Source organism: Equus caballus, chromosome 19 (genome assembly GCF_041296265.1).
Source record: "Equus caballus isolate H_3958 breed thoroughbred chromosome 19, TB-T2T, whole genome shotgun sequence".
Classification (NCBI taxonomy): Eukaryota; Metazoa; Chordata; class Mammalia; order Perissodactyla; family Equidae; genus Equus; species Equus caballus.
In genome coordinates, this window is record NC_091702.1 from 55,796,317 (window position 1) to 55,818,020 (window position 21,704).

At 46.8% G+C, this 21,704-nt stretch overlaps 1 protein-coding gene across 1 annotated transcript; it reads right to left on the reverse strand.

The window, feature by feature from the left end:
* Positions 1-6,173: 6,173 nt before the first annotated feature.
* TAGLN3 (transgelin 3) lies at positions 6,174-20,446 on the reverse strand. Its single transcript, XM_001503155.6, has 5 exons — positions 19,961-20,446; positions 19,479-19,660; positions 18,172-18,346; positions 8,428-8,530; positions 6,174-6,655 (listed from the first exon to the last, which is right to left on the reverse strand). The coding sequence occupies exons 2-5, from the start codon at positions 19,656-19,658 to the stop codon at positions 6,514-6,516; spliced, it is 600 nt and encodes a 199-aa protein (XP_001503205.3). The 5' UTR covers positions 19,659-19,660; positions 19,961-20,446; the 3' UTR covers positions 6,174-6,513.
* Between the last annotated feature and the right edge of the window lie 1,258 nt (positions 20,447-21,704).

Genomic DNA, 21,704 nt, shown 5'->3' on the forward strand with positions numbered 1-21,704 from the left:
CGTCTTCTTACTAACTATGAGACATTGGGCAATGGTTTAACCTCCCTAATCCTCACTTTCCTTCTCTGGAAAATTATGTAAATCCTCACCTTGCAGGACTGTTACAAGCAGTAGAGGAGATGGCTTATGTAGGGTGCCTGACACTTAAGAGGTGCTCAGTGAATGTCTTTCGAGGGAAACTTCCTTAGGTCCTTAGTTTTCCCTTCAACTGTTCTGCAACAGGATTTCTTCTCAGGTAGAGTTGCTCATTTCGCAATCTCCATGAGCCAAGCTCCTCCCATCATAAGACTGATGCAGTGCTCTCCCAAGGAATTATTGATCCAAGAACATGGATCCAGAATGGATCTTTAACTTTATCCAACAGAAAGCCATTCAACATCCGTTTCATTAAAATAAAGGTCAGCCGGGCAATATTCGCCCTAAACCCACTTGAATCATAGTGAGATTTATCCTCGTCCTCAAAGTAGGTCTGCATTCTCAGCTTAGGGCCATTCAAAGTTGATATATTTATTTTGAGAATATGTAATAGGCTCATAGCCACATCAGATCTTCAGTTTCGCTGAGTGACAAATCAATTAACCACATTTTCCTTTAGTTCTCTTGCCAAGACGTTCAAGTTGAATTCTCAAAATGATAATTTCTGTTCCGGTCCCACACTTGGCAATAGTTTTTTACCAGTTGACCCTTCTGTCTGTACCAACGCTGAGTACTTCAGAGTTGTTAACAAGCAACAGTTCATGGATTTAATGTGTTCTTTGGCAGAGATGAAAAATGCTGGGATTTGAGGCAAGGACCCAGCAATCATAACATCCTTTTGCAGCTGCCCAGGAAGAACACCAAGTTCCACCAACATCCTCGTATGCAGACTGTGTCTTCCAAAATATTCACAAATATATTTTTAAGTGATAATGCTGATGAGAGTGTAGAGAAATGACCACACTTACACTTTGCAAGTGAGATGGTAAACTGGTAGTATGGATGGTAATTTGACCATATGAATCAACAATGTGTATTTAGCTTCTAGGAAATTATCCTAAGGAAATTATTATAAAGATATATCTATAAGGATGTTTTATAGCGTTAATTTTAATGGTGAAATTTGGAAACATTCTAAAATTCAACAATGAAGGATTAGCTAAATGACATGTGATACATTCATTCAATGAATTCGCAATGAAAATTTATTCAGTTATTTCCATGTAGAATGGACCAGCTTCCTCTTCCTATCTTGTGGGACATCCCCATGAGTCACATCCTTGTATTTCCTGAGACAATATCTGCCCTCCTCCTTTCTATGAAGCTTTAATGGTAGACAGGTTGTAGCTAAGAGAAATTAGTTTACTGCCAAGAGATAATAGAGATGGACACATTCTAAAAATGTTATGCTGGTTATATATATATTTTAATATTATATGATCAGGTGCACTAAATTGTGGGCCGTGGTTATCCCGGATAATAGGATGAATAAGGGTCTTTCAAGTTCCCCAAATTGTTTGAATATTTTACAAAGTTTTATCAAGGGGCAAAAAAAAAAAATCTATTTTGAAATATACAAAGGAGAAATTATCTCGCTGGCCCAAGGCACAAATACCTCGAAGCTAGAGTGAAAGTCAATAAATTAAGCATGCTAAATATTAAGATCTGTGTTATTAATAAAGCAATAGCAAGATAATAAAATAGCTACAAACTAACATCTGGAATCACTGTGGGCTTCCAAGGAGAATTGTCTGAGAGACTCATCTATTATGGATTATGTCACAATCACTTCTTACAATACAAGGTAATTTTGACTTAATCATATATTGCAGAAAGGATTATATTAGAAAATATTCAATTATCTTTGCTTTGTTTGTCGGATACACCTGATGGCAAAGGACTGTTTTGATGGTAAATTCCCATTTCTACAATTTACATCATGCCAACATCACATGGAGAAAAGCTAAGCCCCAGAGGCCTAGATAAAAACTATTCAGTTGGCCCCCTAGCTAGTGGCTGTAATAGCACAGCGGTGTCCTTGAGGATTCACAGAGTTTGCATAATGACTATTTAGAGATTACTCTGCCTCAGTCACCACTGCTAGTAATTAGATAGAATACATGGCATGCTAAGTAGGTCTGTAATTTGAGAGAGGAGAAAGGTTGTTCTCTAAAAAAAATGGACTTGACTGTACTCTGGATCCAATCAAACCATTAGATTGTCTTATGGAGCTGAAATGGGTAAATAGACTATCGAGAATTGGCACCTACCATTTGAAGAGGTGCTTAAACAGTGCTTGGGAGCAGAGAGTCTTATCTCACTCAGGGGATGGAGTGGCCTTCAACATTCATCGTCTGCACAACATGAGGGCATTACCAAAGCCCAGAGAAAGATGGCCTTGGATTTGCCTCATTCAAGAAGCTGCCCATGGCCTGTTTACATGGGGAAATTTAGCCTTCAAAACATCCAAGGGAAGTAGGCATACAAAACAACTTGCAAGAACGATCTACTCATTTCTGCCAGTAATACTCCCATAATTTAAACATGTTGTCTTTGTGCTTTACAGTTACCATAGTGATGAAAGAGTCAAAGTCAAGAGGATTATTTCCACTTCAATGACTGATGAAATCAACAGTTTTGCTAATTTGAAATAAGAGTTCTCTCTATGACTTTAGAAGAGGAAAAGGCAAGGAATGGAAATTACGTTCAAGTTTCACTCCTGGCTAGCTCTATGAGAAAGTGGGTTCCCAAGAGGCCATCCAGTTAAAGGAAAAAAAAGAATTCTCTCAAACAGAAAAAGTGGGTCATTCTAACAGATGTTTAAAATACATCGTTGGGATTGGTTAGATATTATTTTATTGGGAATTTTTCACATCTATGTTCTCAAGCGAAATCATCTATAATTTTCTCTTCTCACCCTCATTGGGTTTTGGATGTTAAATTAGCTTCATGAGTGAGTTGGGTTCAATGTTTGTTTTTTCCTAACAATTTCTTAAACTTATCAATATCTCTGTACTTCCTCCAAACAGGACATTTTCCTTAGCACATTCTCACCTATGTCGCTTTTCTGTGCTTCTCTACTCAGGCCACACATGCCATATTGATGCAGTCATTCCTCCGTTGCCGCCGAGGAGTGGTTCCAGGACCCCCGCGGATACCAAAATCAGTGGATGCTCCAGTCCCTTATATAAAATGGTGTAGTATTTGCATACAATCTACACACATCCTCCCATATACTTTAAATCATCTCTAGATTACTTATAATACCTAACACAATGTAAATGTTGTGTAAATAGCTGTTATACTGTATTGTTAACAGAAAAAATAGTCTGTTCATGTTCAGTACAGACACAGCCATCGTAGGTCTCCTGATCCATGCTTGGTTGAATCTTTGAATGCAGAACCCATGGATATGGAGGGCCGACTGTGTTGTCTAGAGTTTTAGTTTTGAACTGTTATAATTTTTCTCTATTTTTCAGTCCTTGTTTATTTAAACAAGAATGAAATTTTCTAACTTATCCTCATTGCCCGTATCAAGTAGCATTTTTCTGCTCATAGATTTTTCTTACTGGGATACTTAATCTAATTGTACTTTCAAGAGGGTCTTGATGAGTATTTCTGCTTCACTTTTAACTAAAAAATTAGTTAGCTGTATGAAAAATTGTGTGTTCAATTTGTTTTTTCCTTCAGCATCTTGAAAATATTACTTTATGCATCCAAGTTTCCTGCTGACAAGTCCAATCTTAATCTGATTCTTTTTTCTTATGTGTAATGAGCTTGTACTCTTTAAAGCCTTTGAGAGTTTTGTGCTTATTTTCAGTGGGCATACATTTCCCTATAAAGCTTTCCATTAAGAGCTCTTATCATTTCTTTTTTAGCACCTTATAAGTCTTTAAAAATTCAGTTCTTGGGTCTTTTATTTAATTCTGGGAAATTCTAAAAATTATTTCTTCAAATTTTTCCTCCCCTACATTGATGTTTTTCCTTTCCTTCTGAGATTTCAATTGTATGACTTTTGACCCATATCACTTAACATTTTTTTCATATTTACCATCTATTTGTGCCTATCCTTTTTTCAGAGTGCCTTGTGTTGCTATTCCAATTTATAAATTTGTTCTTTTTATCCACTTTACTACCAGTCTTTATTTCATTTATGTTTTTCATGTTCCATATCTCCAGCTGATTTTTTCTTCATAATGGATTATTGCTTTATGTTTCTAAAATTTTCCCTTATCATTTTTAATATATTTGTTAGACTAATTTTAAATGATTCTCCTGTCTGCCTCCATGAATCCTGCTTCGTCTAGTAAGGATGGCCCAGTGCGTCTTGTGGTGACAGTGGTACTGACACTCCTCAGGAGCCTTCCAGTTGCTGCCTGAGCTTACATGTCCCTGAGGTTATCCGCAACTGTGGATGCAAATGCAAAGTGGAGAAATGGGGAAGATCTCAGGCCCTAGCTTGGATCGCTTCTGGTGAGTTTTGAAAGCTGGAAATATATTGAGGCATAGAGTCTTTGGAATTACAAACTGGGCTCTCCCATTCTGTCGCCTCCTACCTCAATCCTGTCTACTCCAGGTAAATATCTGTCCCAGGGCCTCCAATTTTTCAACAACCTCATCTCCAGGTGGCCATCATCTGATGCGACTGAGGGCGTGGGAGCCTGAGGGGGTGGGTGGGAAAATGTTGGGAGGAGGAAGTGCCCAGGTGCTGGCACATGCACCAGTGTTCTTATGCCCTGCTCCTCACTGCAGCTGGCCCCTAGCGCTGGCCTAGGTTTGGCAGGCAACTTCCTTCTGGCTCTGAGCTGTTTTTGTCTGTTTTTCTGCATCTTAGCATCTGGCACAGCAGTGGTAGAGCCAGGGCAACGTGGGAACAGAACGGGCATAGCCTGAAAGTTCTCTCCCAAAACTCTCCACTCGCTGATGGAGGCCATTTCCCACGCTTTCCACTCCTAATCGCAAACAGGGACTAACCACCTCCGAGCTCTCTCCAGGAATTTCCTCCCAGTTTTATTTCACTTGTTGGGATCTGCCAACCTCCCTCTCTTGCTTTCATGGCAGCTCCAAGGTAAGGTTTGAGGAAGGAATTCAGCTGCCATGTTCATGTGCCGTCTTTCCAGGACTGGATCAGTCACCAGTGGTTGTCAGAGGTTTCACTAGGATTCCTGGAGGATACATTAGGTCCTTTAGATGATGCACAGGCTAATTTCCTTTAGTATAATTCTTTTTTACTGTGCGTTTTTTTTTTATATATTAAAAGTCTTTTAAATCTTATGATGAATCCTATGTAGATAATACATAAGATGAGTGACACTCTGGTTGAAAGCAGGAGTGAGGACCCAGGATTCTGCCCCCTCAGCGGCCCTGCCACTCCCAGCCCTCCATGGGAATCCTAGAACTGCAAAGAACAGTATGATAAACCATCACCCAAACATTCGCAGTGTGGCAGTCTATAGTAGTTTCATTCATTTTACCTTTTCTTGTTAATTAACAACTCATTACATGGATAACAGACCTTATTTCTTTTCTTACTAAAAGCATCATTTTTGTGTTGTTCTTTCTACTGGTAGAAAAGAATAAGACAAATTGTGGTCCCCAGGCTTATTTGCCTTCTTAATTTTTCTATGGATGAGAAAATCTTTAAAACCTATCCCATCTTACCCAGATCTCAGTCTTAGCTGGTCTCTAAGAGTTTTAGGGGTTTAAGCCCTATAAATGACTAAGAGAGCAATCTACATTGCTTATAACTCCTGGCCGATGAAGAAACTGTATAAATGTCCGCATGAGACCCAGGGCCTGGCCTGGAGGGGGAAGATTATGGCTAGAGAAGTGAAAACTGCTCTTTCCCTCAACAATTCCTCCCCATCCATTTGATAAAACCGCCCATCCATCAGACACTGCCTGGCCATCCAGACAAGAGCGCCTTAAGAAGTGGCTTTGGCTTGCTCCTTCCTGTGTCCCCTAGAGAGTAGACCTTGTTCTTGACTTCATGGCGTTAGGCTGTCAGAATGGGCAAAACTATTCCTAAACTTTCTACTGCATTGTCAATATAAGGGTTTCCTTGCAAGGGTTTCCTGAAAGCTAACCTACATTTCTACAGTTATAGCTTACGCTTAATCCCATCTTGCTGGCCTCTCAAATGAAATGAAAACCAGCCCTGCCTGCAAAGACCCTGAGACAAAGAATGAACTGTACACTTTAAGACACAAGACTAATTTGTTTATTAGGTGCGTTCTATAAGTTGAGGAGGGACATTTGTGGCAAATAAATAAATAAATAATCCAACCAACAGAGACTCTAGGGCACAGAAGGAGCTCTGGGAGAGGAAGGAAGTGGAGTCTTTGCATAGTTCTACATGAACAGAAGGTGGCAGCAGGAGGCAACGTGGATTCTCGGCAGAAATGCGGCACTTGCAACAACCAGGGACGGGAGGCTTTGAGAAAGAGGAGAAGGTCAGAAGGTGACTACTTATTTCTTTATCATCGAGACCGTGGTGTGAACAGCTGTCTTCTCGACTAGGGGGCAGGATGCGGCGTCCTACATGATCTGCCTGGGCATCCCGTATCCCGTCATGCCTGCCTGGGACGCTCCCTTGTTGCTGCCCATCTGCAGGCCTATGACGTTCTGTCCCTGGCGAAGCTGCTCCTCTGAAAATCCTCTCCGATTCTGCTGGGCTTTCCTGGCCAGAGGGAGTGAGATGGAATAATGTCATTCTGACAGTTATCAAACCCTTCCCAAGATACGCAGTTAGAGAGGCTCTATTAGAGGACACCAAATAGAAGAGCAGCCCTATACTGAACTAGAGTCCTGCTATGCACCTGGCCTGAGCTATGGTTCTACCCTGGGCTATGGTCCCACCCTGAGCTATGGCCCTACCCTGGGCTATGGCCCTACCCTGAGCTATGGTCCTACATGGGCTATGGCCCTACCCTGAGCTATGGGCCTACCCTGGGCTGTGGCCCTACCCTGAGCTATGGCCCTACCCTGAGCTATGGTCCTACATGGGCTATGGCCCTACTCTGAGCTATGGGCCTACATGGGCTATGGCCCTACCCTGAGCTATGGGCCTACCCTGGGCTGTGGCCCTACCCTGAGCTATGGCCCTACCCTGAGCTATGGTCCTACATGGGCTATGGCCCTACTCTGAGCTATGGGCCTACCTTGGGCTGTGGCGCAACCCTGGGCTGTCGTCCCACCCTGAGCTATGGCCCTACCCTAGGGTATGGCCCTACCCTGAGCTATGGCCCTACCCTGAGCTATGGTCCTACCCTAAGCTATGGCCCTACCATGGGTTACGGTCCTACCCTGGGCTATGGCCCTATCCTGAGCTCTAGTCCTACCCTGAGCTACGGCCCTACCACAAACAGGCCCTACTGAGATACATGAGCTCTCTACTCCTTAGAAGCCCAGATGGTTTTCTAGGATTTCCAGCAAAGAATCAGTGGCTGCCTCTCTGGGGACTTCACTCTCAGACAGCTTTCCTGTCACCCTCTCTCTCACAGCTACCTCAAGCCCTTGTGAAATTAAAATCAGAACTTCTTACAAAGCATGTCGTTAATCCCATTCCATTCTTCCCTGTAGAGGGCCAAGGATTAATGCTCCATTTTAGAGCTGAGGGACCTAGGAGTTAAGGAAGGGACAATTCTAATTTGGTTGTGGGCCAAATAGATCATGGTAGATCACTAATAATTCTGGGACTAAACTGGCCAATATCTAGGAGGTTTTCAGACCAGGTTCATTTAAAATGACAGAAGCTGGTAGATTTTTATAACTGTCAAGTAGAGGGAAAGAGATTAGGGACATGAAGAGTCAAGTATCCGCTACATATGCTCTTCTTTCTTCCTCTCCCCCTGAGCTACTGGGTGGAGCGTAAGCACCCTTGCTGCCCCCACCCCGGGGAAGAAACAACAGCACAAATCTCTTTAGGAAAGGCCCTTTACTGACATGACCATATATACTTTATTATCCAGACCAGACCACTTCTGCGAGTGAAAGGGAGTGCTATTAATACATACGCTGGGACAGCAGGCATTAACCAGGACTGTTGCAGGCAAATAGGACATACTTTCCTTTCATTAAGAGCAAAAATAAACAAATAAATAAGCAGATTCAAGGCTACTTGGGTCATAAAAAAACCAAGTTCAGACATCCAGCCACCTCTGAGAAAAGCCACTCAGTCCGGTTCAGTCTCAGGAGAAACAGAATCGGGCAACAGAGCTGGAGGACCCAGGAATCTAGCAGGAAAGGCCCAAGTGTTTCTGCCGTGGGTGGGATGTTGGCCTGAACAGCAGGCAGCCTCGGTCTTTCCTTGCTCTGGGGGACTGAATGTGGGGCCAGGAGTGCTTGCTCTGAGTGGCTGTGTGTGGAAATAGCCTCTGGGGAGCTACAAGGCTTCAGGTGCTCCCTCCTGTTATATTCATCCTGCTCCAGGGGGCCAGAAGGGCTTTTTACCTGTGAAACCAGGAGGGCTCTCCCCGGTAGCAGCCATCATCCTTGGTGACAGCGACACTGCCTAGAGCCATCAGGGTCCTCTGCACAGCTGCCATGTCTTTCCCTGGAAGCCAAGGAAGAGACAAAAGCAAAGCTTGCATCAGGACCAAGGAATCTGCAAGAATGGGGCTGGACCTTTGGGAAGGAAGTTCTAATGGGGGCTGTAGGAGATCACATTCAAGGGAGAGGATATCAAATACTTCTGAAAGTGGCCTGAAGATAACCACGGCCAAAAGACCGAGAAAGGAACAAAGAATCACCCGGCTATTTCTTCTCTATGTGGTACACACCAGAGATACCCAGTCTCTCATCCATTCCCAGCGGCCGTCTGAATAAAACATTCCAACACTTAGCAGCTCCGACGTACGTAGGTCCCTGCTCTGAGCAGAGGCCTGGCCTCGGGGGTTCTAGAGGCTGTGGTCAGGGGAGGCCCTGAAGGGGCACTGGCTTAGCGGTCTGCAGAGGAGGAATTCCCACAGGACGGGAAAGAGAAAAGGAAACTGGAGAGAAGCTGGCTGGATGCATTAACTGTGCCAAACCCCAGCTGGCATCTTTCTCATACTTTCTCCGGGTTAGAAGGGTCTAAAATCACCCACGTGCATCAAATTGAGTATTCACTTGGCTATTTGGGCCGGAGGCCTGGCAAATGAAGAAAAGTAAATCAACGCAGAAAGTACTCGATGTGACACAAATGGTGGGTCCCTTATTTTGTGCTGCTTGAAAGGAGCTAAATGGAGACAATAAATAACTGGCTTGCGTGTGAGAAAGAGGAGGGGGACAGAGGTGTGTGGTGCCCCTCACACACTGGGAGGGGGAGTAACCTGAGGAGCCTGGGGACCCTTAACCATGGAGAAGGCAAGTGGCCCCCACAAGCCAGCCTGCTCCTTCCAGCCTTCCTCCTGTCCTCCCTCCAGCTGTCTGAACTGTCCTGCACGGGGAAAGACCTACCAAGTGGTTAGGCCCGCAATTCAGAACTGATCGCAGGTCCAGGCAAGGCCCGAGTGTGGAGTGCAAAAGCTAAGGGCTCAGGGTTAGAAAGGAGGGCCTCATTCAGCCTAGGGGAGCTGCAACAGTTAAGGGCAAATATTAAAAGGCCATCTTCAGACTGAGTGAAGCATCTGTGGTCTCTCCAGCCTGGCTGCCGCAGCTCAGTCACTGAGGAATACAGAATTCCAGGGGGAAGACGGACACTAAATGAGAATGGAGCATGACTCCAACAACGTCAACAATTAAGGCCCACAGAGGAAGCCCAGTTCAGGATGTCCATTTATTCAGAGAGAGAGAGAGAGACAGCAGAGACTTCTTCCCTCACCTCTCTCCTCCACTCCATTAACCACAGGGTGATTTCCTGGATGCTGAGGCTCTGTGGGATTGGCTGATGGATACAGGGATGAAATGCTCTCAGTGGAGAGCCCCCGAGACTCAAGAGACAGCTGGCGCATCAATGGAGTGCCCCCCAGACTCAAGAGACAGCTGGCGTGGTGCAGAATGGAGTATCGGGGCAGCATATGGAAGGGGGCGGGCACAAGGCATACTGAGAATTAAGAGAGAGGAAGCAGAGGTGGTTGTTAGAAGGACTCTTCCCTTCCACCGGTGAGAGGCATTTCTGCAAATGTCACTCTCTAATGGGATCCTTCTCTTTTTTAATAGAACAGTAGTGATGACATTCTGAATGCTCACTCTGGAAGAGACAGGGAGAGGGTTTGCTCTTAAGCAGTGAGTCATTAGAGAGAGCCTGGAGAAATGATCAAGCACACGAGGGCTTAAGAGGTTAGGGTATATCACTCATCTCTACTCTGTACAAAGAGCACACAGGAAATCTGTTTCTAGTGGTCAGAAAGAGCAGGTCTGGTCTGTCCAGGATCTGGGGCAATCTGGAGGCTGGCACACGTGGAGTTCAGCCCCAGAAGCTACACTAGAGCCGTGGGCGCGGAAGCAGTGCTGTTAAACCATATGCGCAGCCTCCTTCCCAAGTAGCTGGCTCATGTATACACCACATGAACCCAGAAAGGATGGAGGGAACTACGTCGGGGGCAAAGGAAGATATCCAGGAATGGAGAACTATAAATACTACTTGCCCTCATCCCAGACAGAGGAAAAGGAGGCGATTACATAATTGGAGCAAAAGAAGCTGGGAAAGGAGGCACTTTTTCCCAGGAACAAATTTTTTGTTTTGACAAAATGAAAGTTTTCCTTGAGAAAGGTCCCAAGACAAGAGATTTGATACAAATTAGAGGCTAGTCACTTTATTATACATGATATCAACTCCATAAAATTAATATTATTCCTCCCAATGTATGGATGAGAAGACTAATTCAAGAAGATTAATTAATGTGCCCTAGTCACACAACGAGTAAACCAGAGTCTGGCTCTAGCCCAAATGTCTGAACACAAAGCTGGCAGAGCCCACCAGGCCACCTGCCATCTCCCATGGGTCCCCATCGCAGGTTGGTTGGGGAGGTACATTCCTCAGTGATCAGGGATGACCCAAAGCGATGGTGATGGCTGCTTTGGTGCTAGGCCAGAGGGAATCCACTAGGGAGATAAAACTGGGGCACAATTCTTGGGGCCCACAAGGTCAAGGGCACCAACCCCAAATGGCTGTAAGTCTTTGAGTGTTTTTGTCTGGAATAATTTCTCCAGGTCTCAACCCAAATAAGATTAAAGCAAGAGGGTTGGCCCACTGGTGTAGCGGTTAAGTTTGCACACTCCACTTTGGTGGCCTGGGGTTTGCAGGTTCAGATCCCAGGTGCGGACCTAGCACTGCTCGTCAAGCCAAGCCATGGTGACATGCCACATATATTGGCAACAGATGTTAGCTCAGGGCCAATCTTCCTCACCAAAAAAGAGAAGAAAAAAGATTAAAGCAAGAAAAAGCAGTTGGGGCCTAGAGTCCCCCACTGATGTGCAGATCATGTTAATTATCATCAAGACTCTAAACATTTTGAACAGAAATCTGTCTCTGGAGCCAGTTCACTTTTGTGGAGGCTGATTCCTGTAACTGGGGGTCAAAAATTTAAACGTCTGGAGGAGCAGTGAGGGTAAGGAAGATCTGTGAAGTGTGTCAGCTTAACACAACTTAAGTTAAACTGCTGGTATCCCACCCAAGTGTACCATCTGCCTAGAACACAGGCTGCTTCGGAGCAGGGTTTCCCAGGCTTCTTGGACTATTTATGAGATGGGGTGGGGTGTCTCTTCAAAAATATAAATTTTGAGGTCATTCTCCTGAGAGACTGATTCGGCAGGCCTGAATCAGTTTATATTGGGGCCTAGGAGTTTATATTTTTAATAGGCTCCCCAGGTGATTTATGCCACCAGGCAAGTTTGAGAAACATGGGTTTCACCTGGTGACTCCCAAACCAGACTGATCATCAGAATTACCTGAGAATCTTAAAAATTCAGATTCTGGAGCAATCTCCCGACATGAGTCTGATACAGCCGGATGGGTGGTCAAGCACTGCCCTAATACTTTGGATTTCAGTTTTTAAAAACTTCAATGTCTGGCCCCTGGAAGTACTAAATGATATGCGTTAAGCAATAACTCCTTTCTTCAGAGAGCTCTGCCACAAAGTCGATAGCAAAATCAATCATTAGAAGGGCTCCGATCCAAGTTGGGAGCCAGATCAGAGCCCTGGCAACTTGGAATCTCTTTGCTCCCTGAAAGCTACCCCTAGATGCTTTGGCAAGACAGCCTGAAAACCAGTGCTCAGGGCTGTTCTTCCAAGAAAAAAAAGAACGGTCCTAAAAGAAGTACCAACTAAATGCTGAGAAGTATCCAGATGCCGGGAGAGCAGAAACGAGACTCAGTCCTGGTGGCAATCTAGAAACGGGACCACCGGCTATAAGAAGGGAAATGACACATGAAAGAGGAGAAGCCAGATTCACACTAACAGCTGAGAATTTCAATCCAGCTACCTGGACTCTTCCAGGCCCCTATCATGAGAGGAGGCTAATATTAGACTGGAAGTTGTAAAAAGAGGCAATGGCTCAGGAGCTGTCCTTGTCTTGCCTGGCAAAGGTTTCAGAGAGCGTCTCAGAGAGCAACTGACACTTCTGCTTGACAATACAGCATGCCCTGTTTCCTGCATTATCACGAAGTGATGTTTTCCCCAGCGTGATCTTACACTCCAAACTACTCAATGATCATCTCTGGGGAGTGGGACCAAGGGGGGCCATTGTAAGGAGCCCCTGCCCCAACCCAGAGATTCTCAATGACATAAAGTTTGAGCATCGTTCCCATAAAGATACTTGAACTGGGATATTGTTCTCTTAAATTTTTTATACTTTCGTGAGATCTTATGCACATCTTTGGGAAGAAAAAATAAAGAGAAGGATAAAGAGAAAGAAAAAAGAGCAGAGAGATGTCATCTAGGGGGGTAAAGTCAGGTTGGACTCTACTTTCAATATTAAAGATTTAGTATTTAGTTTTGACAGCCTTACAGTCAACACTCTGTTTCAGAGCTACTTCCATTTTCTATCAGTTTTGACTCATGCTTGTAATTCTTGGAATACTGGCTTTTTCAACTTTCTGGGACTTACGGAGAAAGCAATCAGTGGATGAAGAAACCATTTCTTATTTCCCTGAGTGATATCTTAGTCATAGCTCCCAATTCTCCACTTAACGTAGAGAAAATATTGCTATAATCAAGGGAGAAATGTCAGAGGGTGGGTTGGGCTTGCTCTGTGGGTTTATGAATTTTCGTTGCTTTCCTCTCGGGATAAACTCTCCACGGAAGTGGTTCTCAAAGTGGGGTTCCCAGACCAGCAGAAGCAGGCGATGCAAATTCCTAGGCCCTGCCTCAGACTTAACACCTCAGAAACACTGGGACTGGAGTCTGGCAATCTGTGTTCTAACAAGCCTTCCCGGTGATTCTGAGGCACACTGGTGTTTGAGAACACGGCGGAAGGAAGAACCTTCCTTCCTACTGTGAGAAGCACTTGGCGTAAAGGCTGGGAAGGCTGTTCCGACAGAAAAGGAGGCTTCAAGCGGCCGGCATTTGTGACATCTCAAGTCACTACAGTACGTCACAATATCCCAAAACGTCTCTCCACTTGGGTGAAACGTCTCTTCCTCTTGCTGTTGAGGAATGACACATACAGTGACACCTCTCCAGAGAATACGTTTGGACCTTCCAGGCACTCCAGCCCCGATGGTTTATATCTCTAACGGGTTTACCTCTCTAACTCCCAGTCATCAACGAGGGGGAACAGGGAGGCAAGACAAAACCAGGTGTCCAGGATCCTTGTCGGTAGGACTACTGAGAAGAGTAGTCAGATGTGATTGATCTTTGAGTCCGGCCTGTTCTGAGATTCTAGAATTCTACATGTCTATGCTGGCCACGTGGTCATGCAAAGGAACCAAAAGGGTTAGTTGCGGATGAGCACATATGTAACATTGATATTATGTATATAACAATATGTATAGTATTTAGGAGGGAGAAATAAGCCAACATTTATTAGGTGTCTATCTGCCAGGAATTGAGCCAGGCATTTTACATGTTTAATCCTTACAAGAACCCTCCGAGGGAGGTGCTAGACTGGTTGACAGAGAAGGGAACTGAGGCTCTGAGAAGCTAAGCAGCTTAACCAAGGTCACACAGCTAGGATGTCCTAGGGAAGAGTGTCAGCCCATCTACCTGACTCCAAAACTCATCCTCTTTCTGCTTTTCCCAGATCTTCTGAGTCTGGAATTGGCAAAGCAATATACGATGGAAAGACATCAAGAGTAATGATCACGAGGTGGAAAAAAGTCAGTAAGGTGACCCACAAAGCCAGCCCTCCGTATGGGAGAATGGCCGATGAGGTGAAGGGATCCCAGATGACAGAGAGGGCAGAGGTCATCCAGGCAACCCTATCGGCTTCTGTCCATTTGTTCCAAGACAGAATAAGTGCCTTTCCAGCCTTGCTCCTGCTGTCCTCATTTTCTATTAGTTTTAAAAAAGACAGGCCAATGACTACAGTACTTGTTACACTGCCAGCATTTATTATGCTCCACCATTGCCAGGCAGTAGGCTCAGCACTTTTAATGCATTATCTCATTGACTTCCCATATCTACCCTGTGAAATAGGTACTATTATCCCCATTTGACAGCTGAGAAAATCACAGCTTAGAAAAGCTAACTGCTAAGTGGTGGCACAGAGGTGTGACCGGGCAGTCGAATTTCTGACTCCAGAGCCCGCGCTCTACTGCCTTCCAGGTTGAGCTTTCTCTGCAGTCTTTCTGACCAGCACACACAGAGGCTCTCGCGTGTTCTCTCTCTCTTACACACAATTGCACACACCCCTCCTTTTCTGGCCCTTCCTTTTCTATCCTTCCCTTTCCCTCCACAGAAATGATGCTGAAGTGTCCTCCAGCACCTCTCCTCTGAGTCACAGAGAGCTGAGATGGCCCCACCCCAGCCCTTTGCCCGCACCCATGGCAAATCCAAAAGCAACCTGCCAGGCATTCACCTTCTCTCATCCAAGAGCAAGACTTTCCCCATCGTCTTCCATCGCTGGAAGCAGCACTCACTTCTTCCCCATCACTGAAAGGACTGGTCCCTCCCAGCTTCTCTCAGGGGAACTTCAGTAGCTTTGTCTACACTGTCCCTGTGGTAGGGTTGTTTTCTGGACCGTTCAGCCCTGGGTTCCTTTTTAAACCCCTGAATCTTTTATTCTGGATGCTCCTGAGTCTACTCCAAATATTTACCTTGCATCTAAAAGGGATTTCAGGATAGTGGGTACTTCTGGGGCCTCTGCCTGTCTAACTGATTAAGGCCTAAAAGAGAAGGTGTTTTGCGAGCCAGGGATCCCTCAGCTTGATTTATCTGCGACGTAAGAGCAGCATGGAGTCACTGGGCAGCCGTGGGCAAGCAGAGCCCTACTTGGGAAGATGCCCAGCAGGAAGACAGGGGACTGAGAGCTGCAGAGCGTAAAATGCCTGCAGAGGAGGAAGAGAAGCAAGGAGGGCTGGACCCACAGCAGCCACAGCCACCACAACCTCGGTGCACGGAATCGGAAATGAATGTGAGTGAACGGAAAACCGCAGTCAGGGGGTGGAATAGTAGGGAGAAGGCGGGACTAAGCTAAGCAAATGGCTAGTCCAAAAGCTGTGTGCACAAACATGTACATCCTCCCCTGCACACAGACACACGCCAACCCCACCCTGCAGCATCCCTCTAATTGCAGCTTACTCATGCCCAAACTCAGGGGCGACAACCAGCTCTGCAGAAAGGACCCAGCCTCGCTCACTCAGTCCATGCTGCTGTTCCCAGGGTCTCACTGCTGGACTTACTCAAGGCCACCCCCCTTCCCTTTTCTCTGCTCAAAGCAACCCACCTTCCCACCTCCTGCTCTACTATATTGTAACCTGCTCTGGCCTGAGCCTCAGGCAGTGATCCTGGGAGATGACAAGCATTCTCTCCAACGCTTGGAATGAATCTCCCTGAACCTCAGTCCTCAGATGCTACTCCATGGATGAGACCACCAGGCCCTGGGGCCCCTAGAGGCCATTTGGACACTCCCAAGCATCTGCTTTCCTATTGCCGGCTATCCCCACCTACTGCATGCCCTACCTATAGCAGGTCAGTCCAGCACCCTTGGAGTGAGTCTCCTTCCTTATTTCCTTTAAAGCCCCATCCTTCTTGCCCTGGGGATGAGAGCCCTCAGTGTCTGCCTTGTTCCCTTCTTTCAGAAGCATTATCCCACCCTGGAGCCCATCTGTCCGCCACCCTCTCTCAGACACAGTCACACTCATGTCCCTCAACCTCCTACTTCCCTAACAGGTGACTAACACCCAGGGCTGGGCAGGCGGTGTAGACCTCCTCCTGCTCTATCAGGGGCCATTGCTCCCTACACCCCTCCCCCCTCACTGCCAGCAGCTTCTGGGTGGAAAGTTCACCTGCGTGGTCTTTGGAAAAAGGGGAAAGGCAAGTGAAACATCCTCAGTAATGTAAAGACAGGAAAGCACCCTCGGGATCCCCGCCTCCCACCCACCTCCCAGTTCCTTCCTCCTACACACTTCCTGTACTTGAGGGGTCTCATGGGGCCCCTTCCATTCACACAAACTCCTAGTGCAGGGGCTCTAGCCCTGAGTCCTCCTCTTCCTGCCCTCCATCCTCATCAGTCACCCTTATGACTCAACAGCACATGCACCATGCAGGGGAAGGATGCAGCCTCCTGGACAAAGCATGGATGGCAGACTAGGTAAGGCCCTGTCCTTTGGCATCAGAGAGCCTGGGTTTGAGGTTTAGCTCTGCTAATTACTGGACAGCCGTATCAGGTACACGAGTAATCACAGGCGAGCTTCACTTTCATCATCTATGAAATGGGGAAATTAAAAACACTCACCTCATAGGATTGTTAGGAGCATTGATTGGCATTATGCAGTAAAGCACTTGTACCATGCCTAGTGTATGGGAAAATATCAATAAGCAGTAGCTGTCTTTATTAGCTGGGGAAAATCATCACAGTTTTGATCTAAAAGCAGGGAGCAAGTCTCAGCTGTGACAAGACATGGGGATTTGGAGGCAAGTGTCCATGAAGTCCAACGGCCCAGCCTGAGGCTTTGGCTATCTGAGTTTCTAAGTAATGGCAAACACAAGGTAAACTGACTGGCATCTCAGCATTGTAACCACTCATGGGTGAACAGGAAAGGCCAGCTCTCTGCCTGCCACAGGGGAGTGGGAGGATTAAGGAGGCAACTGTTTCTCTATAAATTGTTTAGTAGAATGGTCATCTGCTATAAATCTATTTCAGCTACCATCTGAATACCTCTTAAAATACCATTGTCTCTTGATCACAGGAAAGCTACCCCATTCCCACGGTCAGCAGAGTCATTTGGGTCACTGCCCCTAAGGGCTGGGCCACTGATGACAGCCAGTGACAATGAGCACGAGAGAGCAGACTCAACCTGGCAGTCCTGCGAGGACTGGTCTGCATCTCCTGGTGCCCAGGCAGGCTGAGTGTGGAGCAGCTGCAAGGATGGGCACGCATTTGGGCTCAGGGGTATGCTAAGTCCCAAATTCTCTGGCAGTGTCTCCGTTCACGTACTTTTCCCCAATAATAGTGGATTGTTAAATACATCCAGAAAGGTGACTTTATTTCGCTTCGTAAGATTTCTTAATCAAGTCAATTCATAAATGTGAACAAAAAAACAAACAAAAAAATCATTTGTCACATTCCCTGAGCAGAATACCTTTCTGGAAGGCATGGTCACCAAGCTCTCAGATAATACTTTAATAAAAGGTTGGGGTGCTATTTATTTCTTAGACTGAATGACAAAATCATACCAGGTGGTTTTGTCTATAAGCCCCACGGCTGGTGAGTCAGAAGCACACTTGCCCCCCTTCCCCCATCTTCCAGTAGCTGTCATTTGTTCCTGTGGGAGGGGTAACAGGAATGAAAGGCATCCGTGTAACCATTTTAGCTTCCTCTCCGTGGGGGCTTCTGTTTATGTGTTAGTTGGCTGAGGTCTCCACTGTGTCCCAGGGTGTGAGTACCCTTAGAGGAGGGTACTCACAGAGAGGGAGGCTAACAGTGCCCCTGGGGTGACAGCTGATGCTCCCCTGCCCCCACCACACAAACACATGTGTGTGCTCATACACACACACACACACACACACACACAGAGGCACAGGGAAGAACACTGTGAGCAGGTTTCACAAAGAGATGGGTGAAGGGGAGGGAGGGGGGGAGAACAATCGCAAAGGCACGAGCACTGTTTACCTTCCCAGAGATCCACCGTCTGAAAAATATCAGTGGTCCTGACGCCGTAGATCTCCGCAGCTTTCAGAAACTGGGAGATTTGCTCCATCTGCTTAAAAGCCATCTTTGACTCTGAGATCTTGGGAATGGGCTCTTGTCCTGGTGGGTATAAACTGTTTATCAGCTTGCACAGGACCTGAAGGGAGACAGGGGAGACAAAATCAGTGTTTCCATTTGTCTTTACCCATCACTAATGCAAAGGGAATCCTGGCTCTCAGGGGACACAGCTCACAGGTTTGGGCGTAGGAAGGCATGGGCTCAGGGCTGGGGGGCCGAGTTTCCATACTGAGCCCAAAAGACCCAGGCGACCCCATTCCCGGGGCTGCTCCTGGCCCCAGTGAGTCCAGTAGCCTGAGAATGCCCTTCCCTCCTTGCTCCTCCCTTCCTTTCTCTGCGGGAAGGAAAGACGTGACAGCTAGGGAAGGATGCGTGTTTGGGAGGCCATGACTGCAGACTTCCAATGGAGGCAGGAGTTAGTGGCTCTCGGAAAGGTCAAATGATAGAGTCTAATGTTATGTCTTCTATCAAAAGGCAGATCAGAATCAGGCTTCAATAACTCATCCTATATGTGCTAATAACATGTAAAAGAACAGAACTGGGTACCCTCCTCCCAGATCCCTATAACCCAAGCCCTGGGCAACCCCACAAAAGTAGGGAATAGCAGTTACGTAACAGAAAATCACAGCCTGCGGGAAAAGACCGGCTTGTTTGAATTGTCAGGGCCATCCCCAGCTCCCCAAACCACAGGACCATCTGGTCAGAAAAGCAGGTATCAAATAAGGATTCTCTTCAGTTTCATGAGAACCCATCCATCCAACAGACGCTGAGCACCCCCAGGGAGCGTGGCTCCGGGAAGGATGGAAGGTGGTTAGTTCCTTCCCCACCTCTTTCTTTGTTTTACTATGTAGTGAAACTATTCCCCTGGGCGGGGAATGGCCCCAGACGAGCTGGTGCACCAAGAGGGCTGGAGAGATCTCAAGGAAATACTTATCTTTATTCTCACTAGAAAGAGCAAAAGGGCTTCGGATTTGTCAACAACTCATTAGAAGCGGCGATGTCTCGGATGGGTGGAGAATCCTCTAAGCTAGTTAGGCAATTGTGCGGGGAGCCCAGGTCTCCCGACTCCAAGGAAATAAGGCTTTCCCGTTCCTTCCCCGTGAGACACGGGGCTTGGCAGCAGCACCTCCTCCCGCAGCCTCACGTCCCCAGGAAAGGCCCCGGAGGGCTTCCAGCCCGCCGACCCCAACCGAGACCGCTGCTGGCCTTACCGTCCCGTCCATTAACCATTTCTGAAAATGGGCCCTGCCGGGAGGAGGGTGCTCAATGTCCTCGGCGCACTGTAGGATGATCCAGTCCACCAGCTTGTTCTCCAGGTCCGCGTCGTACTTCTGCTCGATCTTCTCCTGCACCTCTCGGCTTAAGCCGTAGCTCGGGCCCCGGTTAGCCATCTCTGCAAGAGAAGAGAGGACACGCGCGGCATCCACACAATAGCGCAGCAGCGCCGGCTCCCTGCGAACGCGGCTGGGATGTGGCTGGGCCGCCTGGCCCAGCAGCGGCAAAGCGGGCAGAAAGCCGGGCGTGGTTTAAATCAAGGAGCCAATGAAGCCACTGGGGGTTCACCTACAAACGGGAAAGAAAAGCGCAGACACGCGCCGGTGACTCTAGAATAAAGCCCCTGCCGGTCCCGGGGGGCTGGAACCCCCGTCTCGGTCCCGCTTATCAATGAGACGAGATGATGTACAGGACTCACAATCAAGGCTGAACCCCCAGGCCGCAGGGGGGCTGGGTGATGGTCGTTTCTTCCCTCCTCTAGTAGCGCTTTGCAAGGGCAGGACCCTTGAGATGGGAAAGAGCAGGTAATTAACAGGCAGGGAGGAAGGCCGCCTTGACGTTCAGTTGCTGATGCTGCATGGCGCCTGGGAGAAGGGTACACTGATTCGATTTTCTCCCGGCTGAGGAGGGTCAAATCAGGGCCGTTGCTAAGAGCCGTCCAAAAAGCCAGCCCTCTGGGGTGTCAGTCAAGCCCGCCCACCTCCCTCCCGCTGAGAGCCTCTTTTTCAGCTGCACAATTCTTTCCCCTCCTCTGGGGGAGACGGCCGATTGTATGCAGGGCCAGCACACAGCTGCAGGGGGGATGGGGCCTGAGGAGGGTCCATTCTGTCAGCTGTCCATCTGTCGGGAGTTGCCAAACCACTTTCCCCCTGCCCGGAGGTAACAGTTGTTTGGCGAGGCGGGAGGGGAGGGGCTGAGAGCTGCAACCATTAACTTGTTCAGCTGCCAGCCGGGTTTGTTCCGGAAACTTCCATCCTGGTGGGAAACTGTTGTGCCTCAGTTTGACCTATTCAAGGAATGTAGCTTTTTAATGCTATTTTTAATCAACAGACACTAAGATCAAGTTTCATAAATTGAACAGCTCAATGTGCTAAGAACTCTTGGATTGAAAGGTTTTGAAAGAGTGTAAAGATTTCATCAGTTTATAATTAAGGACCACAAAGTCACGACTGACATGCTGTCAGTGGTTAACTGAAGATTTAGTATCAGCGAACTAGACCTCAGGAGAAGCCACTGGACCTAGGTCGGTCTGAAATTTTTATAAATCCCGAAGGGCTTGGCAGTGTGTCCTCCTAGCTGTAAGCCACTTAGGGGTAAAGAGTGAGTCTCATTGGTGTTGTGTCCAACTCTTGATACTTTTCATGACACAAATACCCCAAAATTTGTCCTTTGCTTCAATCACAAGTATTTTTTGAGTGCTTAATTGTGCGAACCACTCACTGTGCTGGAGAGGAATAAAATATAATTCTTGTCCCTGGAGCGGATTGGTCAATTGATTCAGGCTCGTTAGATAAAGCAATTCCAGTATGTGAGATGATCTTTCTCCCAGTGGGAAACTGATTACAAGTTATGCAGGAAATGATTCCTGAAATAATACATGCATTGAGAAAAATCTCCTGCTGGCTGGGGCCTGGACTAGTGAAAATTTAATTACTTAGCAGATGTATGGGTGGTTTGCCTGAGAGAAGACTTAGTGGTCAGTAGTTGCAGGCCTAGGAGAGAGAACTCGGTGAAAAACAAAGGGTGTGAGAGAATCAGAGCCTTTGGGAGAGAGCAGTAGGTTTAGAAACCACAGGCGAAGGGCTGACTAATGCAGGTCTCCATGCTGCGTGGAATCGTCCATTGAAGAAGCTCTAAAGACAGCAGAACTGTCTCCAGAGACGTGCAGCTTAGGGGAAGAGTTTGGAGCCGGGATATTGTCAGCAGAATTTTGGAAGTCACTGAGTTGCATCTTGGGTGGCAGCAATAAGGTCAGTTCCAACGTGGGACTAAGAAAATGGAGACCCACACAGGAAGCATGTTACTTTCTCCAGGCCTGGAACGGCTCTATGGAAGGTATTGATTTGTTAGATAAAGCCAGAAACAATTCTTAAAGATGTACATTTGCATTTCTGTTTTTTTTTTTTTTTTCCGTAGACTGTGTTTTGCAGATCTTTTATACC